We start from the raw sequence: 13,384 nt of genomic DNA on the forward strand, positions 1-13,384 counted from the left end.
GCCTTTGGCATCACACTACTACGCGATATTGCCTTCACAGGTGAATCCCGTATTGTAGCACAGAAAATAACACGAAATAGGATCGCGAACTAAATATTTACTGGTCGAGGAAACGGAAAAGTACCGAAAGAATTTGCGGGAATATATCAGAATTACAAACGCACAAACAGGAAATCTATATCGAACATAATGGCAGAATGTTCCGCACTATACTAGACATTGTAAAGTTGCAGCGATTTAGTCCACACCGATTACAATTGAGAACTTGAAATGGACTCGAAAATTTCGCTTAAAATCACGAATCAATCCGCATTCATGAAACAACGAGTGCAACACAAGTATTAGTATCGAATTTATAGCTAGACAGTTATTTCTTATTTGGCGAAGCAACTGAGAGAGAAATTCCGGAACTATGTCAGTAACAAACGCCCGAAATACACGATCACTATGACTTTTGAGTTGCCATTGTCCTAATAGTGTGATTGAACGCGACCCCGTCATATATGCTTAGGGAGGACAGTACTCGCAAACGTAGAAGGCCGTCGATAAACTCATTGGGAACTGAATGGTACTGTAGCTGCTACCGATCGCAGTGGCACCCGCGGAGTCATCTCCATCCCCGATCAGAGTCGTGTCGCTGTCTGTGACGTAATCGGAATGGACAGAGTTAGCAAAGTCGAAAAACTCGATCCATTGAAGCACGATATCGTTGGGGTCGCTGTCGTTGTCGCGAAGAGGCAACCAAACGGTGCCCGTCAATCCCAAGTGGTCCCGAAAAAGCGCTCTAAAATTGGAAAGGAATGGTTAATGTCATAGTGTCATGACTAAGGCTGGGTACAATGACTCGAGTACGCGGATCTGAATCGAGTATTATTTCTTTTGATTACCGTCGATTAGTAAGATACAATTCCTTCGAGTAACGAAATTATGCGCTCGCTGCCAATAATGGTTGTATCAGATCGAGCTTTGCGACGATGGCGTTTGTTTGCTTCAACAAACTTGAAACGCTGGAAACGCCAGCGAATATAATTGACAGTTTTAATTAATTCAGCTTCGACGCCAGAAGTGATAGTAGATCCAAGGCAAAGATAGAAGAGAGAATCAGTCATCCATGTCCAATGTCCATATATAAACGTGTATATTGTGTACAAAATCTATGTCGATTTAGTATTTATCCTTGTGAAATAATGGTCGATCTGTTTGCCTCCCTTGCCTTGAACTCAACTTATACTGCCACATTCCGTGTACCACTAGGTATTTTTTTAACCAAGTCACAATGATGTGGCTGTTGGTATATTATATTGGTATGTGCTATAGCCTATAGGCCTATGCCCTGATCCGTGGACATATGAGGCAATATATAGATATCTCATGAAATCAAATATCCTCACATGCAGCATGATATGTAATATCTTCACGTATGATTTATATAACAACCAGAGGTGGTCAGTAACGAAGTACTTCTACTTTTTCGAAGTACTCAAGTAGTTTGCCTCTACTTCTGGTACTTACTCAAGTAGATCGAATTTTCCCTAATTCTACTTCTACTTAGTAATATTTTGTGATCTACTTACTTACTTTTCGCTATTTTCAGTTTGTCAAGTAGAAGTAGTATAATCATCCTATCCGAAAGAGAGATTGAGGAATTTCGATGCTGTTTTCATGGAGTACTAACATACAATTTTCATAAAAGTTAAGTAAAGCCTAGAAATTCCATCGCGCTTCGCGCAAAGTAGATATGGAGGGACAAGTATGTTTTCACGAAAACATTGGTGAAGAGGCTACAATTTACGCAGCGGTAGCGTGGCTCGCTTTACTCCCAGCGTATTGTCGTCCATATGAAATAGTTCATCACAGTAAATATGCCCATCACAACGCTTAAAACTAGTAATTTCACAATCTAGCATTTACAACAATCATATCGTAATCCAGCAGCCCAGCATGGCGTGTCCTAATCTGGCCTCTCTGACTTTTTGACCGTCAGTCCTGTTTTAGCAGACCGCTGTTGAAGCTACCTGGACAAGAGACATGTAACACATTTTCCGCTTTTCAGAAGTAGTGCTTGTATTTCTCTTTTAATTCACAGTAGCATTAGTTTGAGTTCTAATTAGTTTCAGTTCCTTTGTCGGGATCTGCATGGGGAACTAACATGTGGAAGTTTAAAAGCTATAGGCCTAGCGTAATAATGCCTTCAATTTTTGGAAAATATAATTTCACTGTAGTATGGCATTTTTACGATCCGCCATATTTTTAGTACCGTATACTAATCTCGCAAATTCTTAACACCGTATCCGATACAACTTCTTCGTATTGCTCTTCGACTAAACTATGGACCTTATAATATGGGTGAGGGCGCCGCACCATGACGTTTTCTAAAACGGGGTGTTCGGGTAAACAAAGATTGGGATCCACAGCGATTTCCATAGCGATATTAGGATTTGCATCCTATGTTGCAGACGAATGCTTATGCTCCCGAAAATTGATACCTCATGTGATGCATTCATATGAATCAAGCTCTCTGAACCCTCCGTATAGCTCAATTTGCAACTTTTGACAGTACATGAGAACGTATTATGACCGTTTTCAAAACTACTTACTTACTTGAGTAGATTTTATGCCAGGAAATTCTACTTCTACTTCAAGTAGTTTTTGGTTGCCCTTGAAAAAAGTACTTCTACTTGTACTTGAGTAGATTTTTGCGTCGCTACTTCTACTTCTACTTGAGTAGCCTTCTTGACTACTTTGACCACCTCTGATAACAACATGTAATCATATCACAAGATATTTAGGACTCGGGGTACACAGCACTGCATATCCAGGCGACATGACGGATTACCAACCTCGGTCTTCTTGAAATGGCGTTGGATTCCAATATGGCAGCTTGATGTACAGGACAATGCCGAAGAAGCAAACAAAATTACTATCGGGTAGCAGATAGCGGAGAAGCCTTAGCAGATTTTCAATCTTTGTGTGCCTATTACGTATTAGATCTTCTGATGAATATTGATGCTACACACAACGCAGTTTAGTACCATGATTCTTACTTTCTACAATCGCTGCTGCTATCCGGTGCGATGAAATCAATGCTCTAGCTAGGCGTATTCGCTTGACTCTCGGTGATGTCAATAAATCATTGTGAAACTCTTAGTCACATGCGCGTACCAAGGTCATTCATACGCAATAATGCCTCAATCCCATGAAGCGGGCGCTCGCAACGTCGGCGAATTTGGCAAAACGACGCGTGATACCACCTCAAGAATATATTTATCAACGTAAATTATAGTTTTGATAGTGCTTTCCGCAATAGAAGCCTTAACATGTCGATTGCTCGTATCGCATTTCGCAACTTATGAAACATGTTGTGCAAAGCTACGCACGTTAGTGAAATCAGATATCTGTTAAGTCGTGTTGATCCCACAACATTGCCAGAATAGCGCAATGAAATAGGCGTGGTTGCAAAGATAACAAATTAGCTTTAATGTGACGTGGAGCTAGCATTATATTCTTTGCGGTCGCAAAAAGGTACATATTTGTAATGACGTCATACTGAGTGAAACCCGTAGCCTATTATCATATTCCAGGTGTCGCCAACCTTTTTGAAACCAATAGCTACTTCATACTGAATAATGCGACGGACTACCATTTACGCCGGCCGTTTATCAGTTTTCAGTTGAATTTCTTCACTTTGACCAGGGGTTATCGAACTTTTGTAGACACGTCCCCCTTCATGATTGTGAAAAATGTCTCGCTCCTTATCGTCATGTCGCAAAATGCAGATGTTTTCACGCCCCTGAGGAATTAGACACCAAAATCGTTAAAATATCTATGCGCTACGTGCTACCATTTCACATGGCTATGTTTAACAAAATATTCAACTGGTATTCTTTTCGCTCTCCGCGCGATTAACCCCCAGCTGTATAGACCAAATCCCATATTCGAGACGTGTCCCAACAGCCATAACACCTTCCATGCCACAAAACAATGCGTTGGGCTTTCAAAAAATTATGGTTGTTACTGTCTTCAATATATTTTGATACGACGATAAGGAGAGGTCATATTTTTCACTATCATCAAGGGGTGCGCGTCCAAAAAAGTTTGAGAACCACCGCTTTACTCAGAATCGAATCACTCTGTTACTCGATTTCGCCAAAGCCTATTCGCGACAGCAGTCGTGCCATAAGTGGAAGCAAATTGCATTACTCACTGACGATCGAGTGTTGTCCTGACGTTCTTATGGGCAAGGACGGCGCCTTTATCCTGGCAATCTTCCATGGCCTCGAGGAAAAAGTTTGGAGTCATCGCGGTTTGATAGCGACATCCTTTGTATTCCTTCCAATCCTGGAAATCGTCCTGGACCATCGGAAAGTTTTGTGAGATTATGGACGTAACTTTCCAAGTCACGAGACCCGGGTCTGCACCGATACTCTTGCCAAGTCCTGATATTTCTCCCTAACTAGCTCGGTAATGACTTATGAGTGTAAAAATGAATTTATCTGATGTAAGTTGCATTAGGTATTGGTTGCGGAAAGTGGGGCACCCTTGTACTCGGTCTCATTGAAGTAGTAGGGGAGATGTGGTACCGATGGATCAAAATTTGGAGATAATCTTTGGCCCCCAAGTCTTCAGCCCATATCAGCAGATCGTATGCTGTCACAGCACTTTGATACAAGCTCTACCTATAGGACATAAATATATATGAACATTCGCCTTTTCAAAAAACATTTATGAACGTGCAAAATTTGTTGCTCGAACGTATCATCGGTCCGCACCCGGTGGGTCCAAAGGCTCACGACCCGGGGACTAATGTAACATACGCTCAAACACTCAACTGCTTTAACGTTGTTGCTGTGTAATGTAATCTAAGCTACAGCAAGCCAAAGAAGAACGTGTAGTCACAATCGTCAAAAATTAGAATAACTATTAATAACTCAGATGTCGCTATAACATCACCCTGGAACTTACAAATTACAGGGTACATTCATATTGCCCGTAAATCGACATTTTGACTTCCAAATAGCTCGTTATAGCGATAAAACATCACAGGCAATTGTTACATAAAGAATATCTGTATGTAGTTATGTTTCAGTTGTTGCATGTTTAGTTAGTGCAACTATTTTGGTTCATTTGGCAATATTATATCATCGGCCCCCAACCTAGGCTATAAATTGTATAAATGAATCGGAAAAAGTCCACTCATTGATTGTATTGGTAAAAAAGAACATATGCATTATATAGACTGATGCAATCTCTATACTTTACATTAAAACTGATTGCTGATTTGTCCATGTTGAAGGTTACAAAGAAAAATGTATGCGTCGATCTAAATTTATTCTACACCCCCCAAACATAAAACATTTGTCACAGACCCCATAACTCGCGCACGTCGAAGATTTGTGTATGTGAGGAAAGATTCTGCCAGCATAATTGTAGACAAATTAACAGATTGTAATGATGGTATAATCACGAAGAATTTTTCAAGTATTTTCGGTCCCAGTGATCCATCGGTACCACATCTCCCCGACACCCTTGAAAAGTTCTGGTTCGCCCTAGCAGGTACCCCTACGATACACCCTGTTGAATACCACTGGTTTAGATAACTAATCCACAGAGAACACGGGACTGCGCGGCTCGGCAAACGGAGTCGACTATCAATTTATCGTATATTCGTAAACAAATATAGCAATGTTATAGCTTGCGAACAGAGCGAAAAATGAAATGGAACTGCTCTTTCCCGAAAGCTACTGCCGCACCGATTCTGGAAATACATATTACTAGCTGCTAAGGGCACTGTAGACATCCTGAAATTGTCCTTAAATGTTGAATATCGGCAATGCTGGGATTGTTCGCACCGATTGCTATTTCCAGCTGTATCAAGTGGGCCTACTGTCATGTGTTGCGAATCTATCAGTACCTTATTTATCTATAGGTAACATCCGTAACAGCAGTTATAGCAGTCATGACATCGAACTTGCCACGTGATTGGACGTGACTGTGCTTCAGCTGTGACGCAATTACTGGACATGGCAGTTGGTCAAAGAATTCATTGTCGGCACTCCGGTATAAAAGAAGAGGTAACTACGTATATATCTCGACTCAACTGAAAGTACAAGTGCTTTGAGACACCAATAACTTTTGTTTCTAATAAACGTGAAGAAGTCAAGTTTTATATATTAGCACTGTTTGCCATTTGCTAAAGAGTATTTAACGGTAACATGCATGTTACTTATGATTCTGTCGGCAGTGTGTGTCCAGGAGTTCAACGAAAAGTAGAATCATCAAATCAATGATACGATCGCTGCTCGCAGATTCAAATTTTCAGGCTGTTGTCAGAATCGGCTCAACAGACTGTCATCGCAAATTTCGATAAAGCAGATATTGATACATAGTGCCAGAATCAGTGACGCAGTAGCTTTCGAGAAATACCAGTTCTAATACATTTTGCGCTGTGTTCGCAAGCTATAATATTACCATATTTGTTTACGAAGCTACGTGCTTGCATGTATCCGAGGATAAGTAATCTAAAGTACTACTCTTCAACAGGGTGTATAGTAGGGGTACCTGTTAGGATGTACCAGAACCTTCCAACGGTGTAACACGTCTATGAGAGGAGGTACAAGGGTGTCCCAGTTACCGCAACCAGTTTACCTAATGCATCTTGCATCTAATGATATTTTTTTACTCATTACAGTGCTAGATAGTGCGGAGTATTAGGACTGGGCGAGAGTATTGATGGAGCCTGGGGTTCTTAAACTATTTTTATCGCGGACCCCTTCAAGTATTGTGGGTGGTTGCGCACGCCCCCCAAAAAATGAGAATCCGATGTCATGCCTAAAATAAGCTAACTAATAATTTGGCAAGGTAGTCACTATACACGTGAGGGTTAAATATTATAATGTACTTGTTTGTCATCACATTCTCGCACTTGCTAGTCATGAACAATACTCGTGCACTTGTACAGTTTTTGTGTAAACCTTAACAATATCTAACATCCCGGATACGATTGAGGAACACTTATTGATAAACCCACTCGAATACTGCGGGGATACGGCCTCTTACCGGAATTACAGTAGTTGTCATTGTCGATTCCGCTGTTGTCGTGGTTGTTCTTACGAGAATGTCACGTATTACTGTATAAGAAGATAACCAGTTGGTAATGGTCGACACCAAGGATTTAGGAAAATAATCAGACAACCCGAATCAGGGAAACCCGAGTAAATTAACATATTAATTCGCATGATTCGAGTCTAGTAATGAGCGTTGGGTTTGTCGAGTATACTGAAATTAGACGCTCTTTGTCTGGAAGATTTCATTTATGAACGAGAAGTATAGGCTCGATACCCTTTACCAGTCTCGATGGCTGTAAACCTATATTGTTTTTATCGTACCATACGAAACATGTAGTACAAAGATATGCACGTTAACGGAATTGACATATCGTGATTAACTCGCAGCACTGTCGCGAAGTGTCATGAAATAGATATGGTCGCAAAATACTAAATAATCTAAGAAATGCATACCTCGCGTTAATTCCTTGTGGTGGCATAACAGGCATACATTTGAATTTTACAAATCTTGCATACTGTCATGTCGTCATGATTAGTGATACACGAACACTCGAAGCGTGACACTCGATTTAGAAACGAATCCCTCAATTACCAGATTATGCCCATAACTATATAGTCGCCACCGATGGCTTCCCCACATCAATTACTGCGTTTCGATACACCCGGTTTGACGATACTCACATTTGATCATTTCTACCCTCAGCAAGAGTTGGATAATGTCCTGAAACTGATTGTTAGGAGGGGAAACATGTCCGGCTGACGCAGGCTGTCTCCCATCAACGACCCCCGGTATGCCGTACTGAATGATAAGAAACTAGTTAATGCCGTACAGTTTTATTCGCGCAAATAGTAGGTGAGGTATGCACACTAATTAACTTTAAAAGTATTATGTGACCAATGGTGATTACAGATCGTAGACCACCAGTCCTTCGTAGGTGATGAACGAAACAAGAGTTTTACAATACTACCACTACTTCTAATAAGCATGTGTGACTGGATGCTGGATGTAACAAAGCCATCAAAGCGCAGCCAATCAATACGGCCTCATTCCAGGGAATAGTCGCAATGAACTAACTCGACGCCAAATACCAACGTGAAACTTGGCATGTTTATTTATTTTTTATTTATTGGAAAAAGAAACAGAGTGGCGCCTATCACCGTTAGGTCTTGTGCGCCACGACATGAAACTTGGCATGTATATTTCCGGTGAACTCCGTACTAGTCTAATGTTTCACATCGGGTTACTAATTAGCCTACTATACGCACCGAAAACGAGAGCGTTTAACTGTTTATGTTCATGTTATGAATAGTTACTGTTATCGGATACGGTCAGATTTTTTCAGATTCAAGCATGAATTTCGTCATTAACATTAGTATTTTCACATATTGCTATCAAATATTTATCCTTTCTCAGCCCATGTCATCAGATTCACCGGAAGAGTTTATGGAGGAAGTGTTTCAAAAATGTACGGCAGGTGATAAATAATGATGCATATTCGGTTTGGCGAATTGTTATTAGTTACTTTGTTGCATGCTGATATTTCTTGACGTCCCATCGAGATTGTCGGTATATTGAAAAAATACTGGAGACGCCCGAACAAATTTCTTTCGTGAGTAGCACACGATTACAAGTTGGTATTTCTATATAGGGTCCATCATTTTCCTCTGCTGTTCGCATCTGTACTGTGGGGATAAGATTGCAAAGCACGCTACTACAGTAAAATCGAAATATGAAGTCGCAATGAATCGTGCATAGCACGAAGAAAATTTCAAGATTATTTAACATCTCTCAAAAATTCGGGATCAATTCGTAAATTCAATTTGCATGTCAACGGCCACCAACACATACTAACTGAATTACATGTCCACGGTCACACAAATTTCCTTCTACGGCCACAGGTTGGCTAACCCTGTTATAGTGTAACAAAAATACTAACGTATGTTAAAAATAACAGCACTATGGAAAGTATTTCGAAATTAAGTGAATATGAATAGTGTAGGGGATGTGGTCAGTTGGAATATTTCATATACAATTTAGCGGTAGCTTTATTGCAGAGGGTCAAAGCATGGTATATTACTAGCAAGAATGTAAATTACGAAGCTCAGACGGTAAGGTATTTCATATACTGACGCCGATGTACGAGACTGAATTTCGCACAAGACTTGTCGAGTCGTGTTGCAAACGTAAGTACAAGATGAAGGGGATATCTTGTTTCATGTTTGCCAGTATCCGAAGGTATGTGGGCCAAAGCATCAAAATATAGCACGGCGTACTTACAGTTCCCTGCTGGGTACGTGGTTCTTCCCCAGCTTCCTCGCCGATAACTACAATGCGAACGAGTTTAGAAAGACAAAGTCAGACAAAAAGTCGCCAGAGCCGCTTACCTCCGACATAAGCCACCGCCACAAGGAGGATGAAGCTTGGCACGAATCGCATGATGGCTTACTTTGACTATAGAACACCCGATCTGATTTAGGAAGAGAAGCAACTGCCATTATTATTGATCTTGAAAATAAAATAAAATTTGGTGCTTATCGGTTTTGCGCGATGCGGCTAAAACTTGGCATTAAATTCAATTGCAGACAAATAGGTTAAATTTTCACATTTAGGTTTGCATTAAAAACAAACAGCGTTTTAAAACATTTTGTTCAAAACATGTTTTAAACAGTGTTTTAAACGAAGGCCTCTAAAAAAATCGTTTTTTTCAAGTTGTAAAATTATGTCATAATTGTGTAAATACTTTCCAAAAAACATGTTGCATGAGCCCACGGACAACTATCACCCGATTTAGCGTATATTGACATGGGATGGTTGGAAACCTCAAAATAGTCGGTTCAGCAGTTATAGAACAGATATTACGTCAAATGAGCTATATTTACCATGTATTTTCAATTGTCAATGTCAATCGATTATGACGTCACAAGTGAATATTCGTGACGTCATGGCTTGAAAAAATAACTTGTTTTAAATGAGGGCCTTGTTTTAAAGATGTTTGTTTTTAATTGATTTTTGTTTTAAATGCAACCCTAATAGCATAGTTGGCAGGACGGACTCAATGTGCTGCGGTCGAAGTTCTGGAAGGTGATCTCTCATGTGAATACAGCGACAATTCTCATTTAAATGTGCCATATGAACTTAATATGATCGTGACATCAACAAAATGACTTCGATACGAATTCACTTAACTTTAACCTGGCTTCTAACCAGCAGATCAGTGATTGACAGGCTGCATTATTCGACCGGAGACAACTTCGCCCAATCGCCTCCGGGCCGGTCGTACCGTCGCTGTCTGATGTTAGCTCTCACAAGCGGCACGAAACAATGCCCCACGACACACCTTCGGATTTCAGTGCGCTGCGTTATAATTTCACAAATTGTTGAGCAATAGATGAACTTGAAATTCAGGTGGTAAACACGTCATGTTCATTCTAACTAAAAGATTTCAAAAAATCCGGCAACGACCGAATCACTATTTCCCGACTTTAGAGCACCTGCAAATTGATGGCAAGGAGAAATTGCCAGCGCTTAGCGTTTTCTGAGATATAACACTTGTCAATAAAACGATAAAAAAGGTTTTTGGCAAAACATGAAGGAGTATTTCCGGGGATTTTCAAGGTTGCTGATTACGAATACCATATTAGTTTTGTTAGATAGACTCTAGTTAAGAAGATGCTTATACCCTAAAAATACCCAATTTTTTGTATTTACCCCAGCAATAATTCACTTTGAAGGAAGTAAATAGTGGATTTTTTACCTTTATACGGCGAATAAACAGATAATAATTGCCTAAATAACCCTCATGTCGTTCTCAGTTATTCAATCAATATGAACATGCCCTGATGTGAGATCTTTGTTTGTCAAAAAAATATGCTTGCCGAATCTAAAAATTGTACTTTTGCACAACGTAAATATATTGTTCCTGTAGCAGTTGGTAGTTGTACGAAGACGGAAGTGGAGTATAATGCTATAAAATTTGTCCATGAAAAGCTTAACTACAATAATCATGTGCGACCCATCTCTTTTGACTTGTCAATGGACGAATTCCTGCTGAACCGACAACGTGGGCACGCATACCTAGTATCCCTATCAAACGAGAAGCCCACAGCTTGTATCTTTAATGAATCTCAGATATTCGATTACTAATGAAAGATTCTAATTTCATATTAAGAAAAGAGCTCAGTGCTTGTAATTCTATCCAGGGTGAAGGAAAAAAAGTTTTGAAAGATCACAAAGCACTCAACTGTACAAACAATTGGTCCAAACTAAACTGCTTATAGGCGAAAATTACACTAGAAACAATTTTGTTTTAAAATAAATTATTGATATTATATTCCAACTGTGTATTTTGAATTTACAATATATGGCTGGCATAAAACTAATTGATTCATGATATCCGTGACAGTCTTCAACTAGGATAAATCTAACACCACTAAATATAATGATTTTGTTTCAAGTGCATAAAAATAACAAGTAGATTGAATTTCAAAACTTTATAATACGAAAGAGCTGTTTTCATCAGACCATACAGCGAATATAGGATATTCTAATCAAAAATTGTCCAATGGATTATCTCCAAAATAAGAGTCAATTTGAAGGAGAAAAACAAGTCATATTCGGAATCTGTGCCCTTCAGAACGCGCAAAACTTCTCTTACTTTGTCTGCCTAAAAATTTGTTTTGACCGGTGTAATATATGTTGATGAGACGTGCGTAGCTTATTGGCACTCCATGTGCCGCATGTTGCGATTCGACCAATCGACGTTTCGAGGCCTTCACGATGGAAACTTTTATCGAAACTATTATTTCCGTAGAAACATTAACTCTGGTGGCAAGGAGCACATAATCTTCGTAGTAGAAAGAACCATCCCTCATTATACTATACTTGACTCGAATCGTTAAGATTAATACTAGATTCACATTGGAGTTCTGGAATCTTCGGGGACTTGACTCGACTCTCGGCAAAATCTCGAAGACAATCTCGGCAGTCAAACATCCCCGCCAAAGTGCCTTCAAGTCGGAAAGCCAGCAGGTTTTAAGCAATCTCGCCCTTTTCTTATTTCTCATGCACTTTTCTCCTCGTTCTCTCTGGCGCACTTACTCGCTGAGGATTTTCACAGTTGCGGTAAATAACGCTTTTGACACAAGCTCAAACTATTGTTATTGCGAAATAATGCCACATTACCGGTCGTCCGGCGAACATCGGATTTCCTGTCTATCTTTTGCTGTATGATTTAATTCAAGAAAACGCAATAAATCATAGTCTGAAAACTCAGAGCTGGACGACTAAAATTTTTCAGCCATTTCAAATTTGATCATAATTAGAATTACAGTTTTTCCAAATTGTGTTAAAATTAGAATTACTGAATTGCATAAACTTGGAATTTGAATTTGATTCCAACTCAGAAAGAAATACAGCAATCAAGTTCAGATCACATCAAACCAGAGATCATTCTGATAACCACGTCTACTGCAAATGTCTGCACACGAAGCTTTGCACGTTTCTCACAATACCGTTCTCCTGCAGCATCTTCGTGAAAACCACAAATTAGAATTGACTTCAAATGTGCCTATAGAAACATGTTACAAATAAGATTAGAATTTGTATGCTCGTCTGCTCTGAACGTATACGAATGTTTCTCAATCCGCACGAGCATCGGATCGTGTACCGTAACCAGGATAGTGTGGCGAGGAAAATTATGTTCACTTGCCTTTCCACGATGTAATGCGGGAACGGAATGTAGAATTTCATTCATTTCGATTTGCGCTGGGCGTGTCTTCAGGATAATTACAGATCGACGTAGATACGCGATAGCATTTTCAGCCAAAATCATACTCCGATATCAGTATTTGTTCAACTTTATCTCGCCGTTTTGCCGTAGATATTTTTAAATCGAGTTATAGGAATCAATTGCATTTCCTAACTGTTTATTTTATCTGCTCTATCTGGAAAACAATTTCATATTGGAACGCGTACTGACAACAGCCCTGGGCTAGATTGTTGTTGACGAAATCGATGACCGAGGTTTGTTTTTACTTACGTACAAGAAAGTTTTCTCAAACATCTCATCTCAGCGATAAAATCAGACAGAAAATTCCGTGCAAATCGCCTTTGATCCTTTCTAGAGCTCAATTACGAGTTACTGCACCGACTACTTTCACTCTACAGGCCAGGGCTTCCTTTACACCATTGTTTTACCACTGAGCCGAGTTACCATGATGATATCGAAGCAGTTTCAGTCCCCATTTCTTGTAAGCGATGATCTAATGAAGATAAATTCGCCATATCGGATGTTTTGGTTCTTATTCCCTGCACGAAAATG

The 13,384-nt window shown here is 39.7% G+C and overlaps 2 protein-coding genes across 3 annotated transcripts in view; both read right to left on the bottom strand.

Moving 5' to 3' along the window:
- Positions 1-13,384, bottom strand: part of LOC145436733 (uncharacterized) — a 246,599-nt gene that overhangs the window by 47,161 nt on the left and 186,054 nt on the right. The gene's annotated exons all lie outside the window — the stretch shown is intronic.
- Positions 78-13,384, bottom strand: part of LOC145436675 (uncharacterized) — a 339,318-nt gene continuing 326,011 nt past the window's right edge. For both annotated transcript variants that reach the window (XM_080314005.1, XM_080314006.1), the window contains exons 2-7: positions 9,450-9,533; positions 9,343-9,389; positions 7,746-7,863; positions 7,057-7,127; positions 4,205-4,350; positions 78-784 (exon numbers count right to left, since the gene is read on the bottom strand). In XM_080314005.1, the coding sequence (XP_080170131.1) occupies positions 508-784; positions 4,205-4,350; positions 7,057-7,127; positions 7,746-7,863; positions 9,343-9,389; positions 9,450-9,501 (711 nt within the window). In that variant the 5' untranslated portion in view covers positions 9,502-9,533 and the 3' untranslated portion in view covers positions 78-507. The remainder of the gene's footprint in view (positions 785-4,204; positions 4,351-7,056; positions 7,128-7,745; positions 7,864-9,342; positions 9,390-9,449; positions 9,534-13,384) is intronic.

This window comes from Botryllus schlosseri, chromosome 1 (assembly GCF_051294905.1).
Source record: "Botryllus schlosseri isolate E-star chromosome 1, Bs_hap1, whole genome shotgun sequence".
In the NCBI taxonomy this organism is placed as follows: Eukaryota; Metazoa; Chordata; class Ascidiacea; order Stolidobranchia; family Styelidae; genus Botryllus; species Botryllus schlosseri.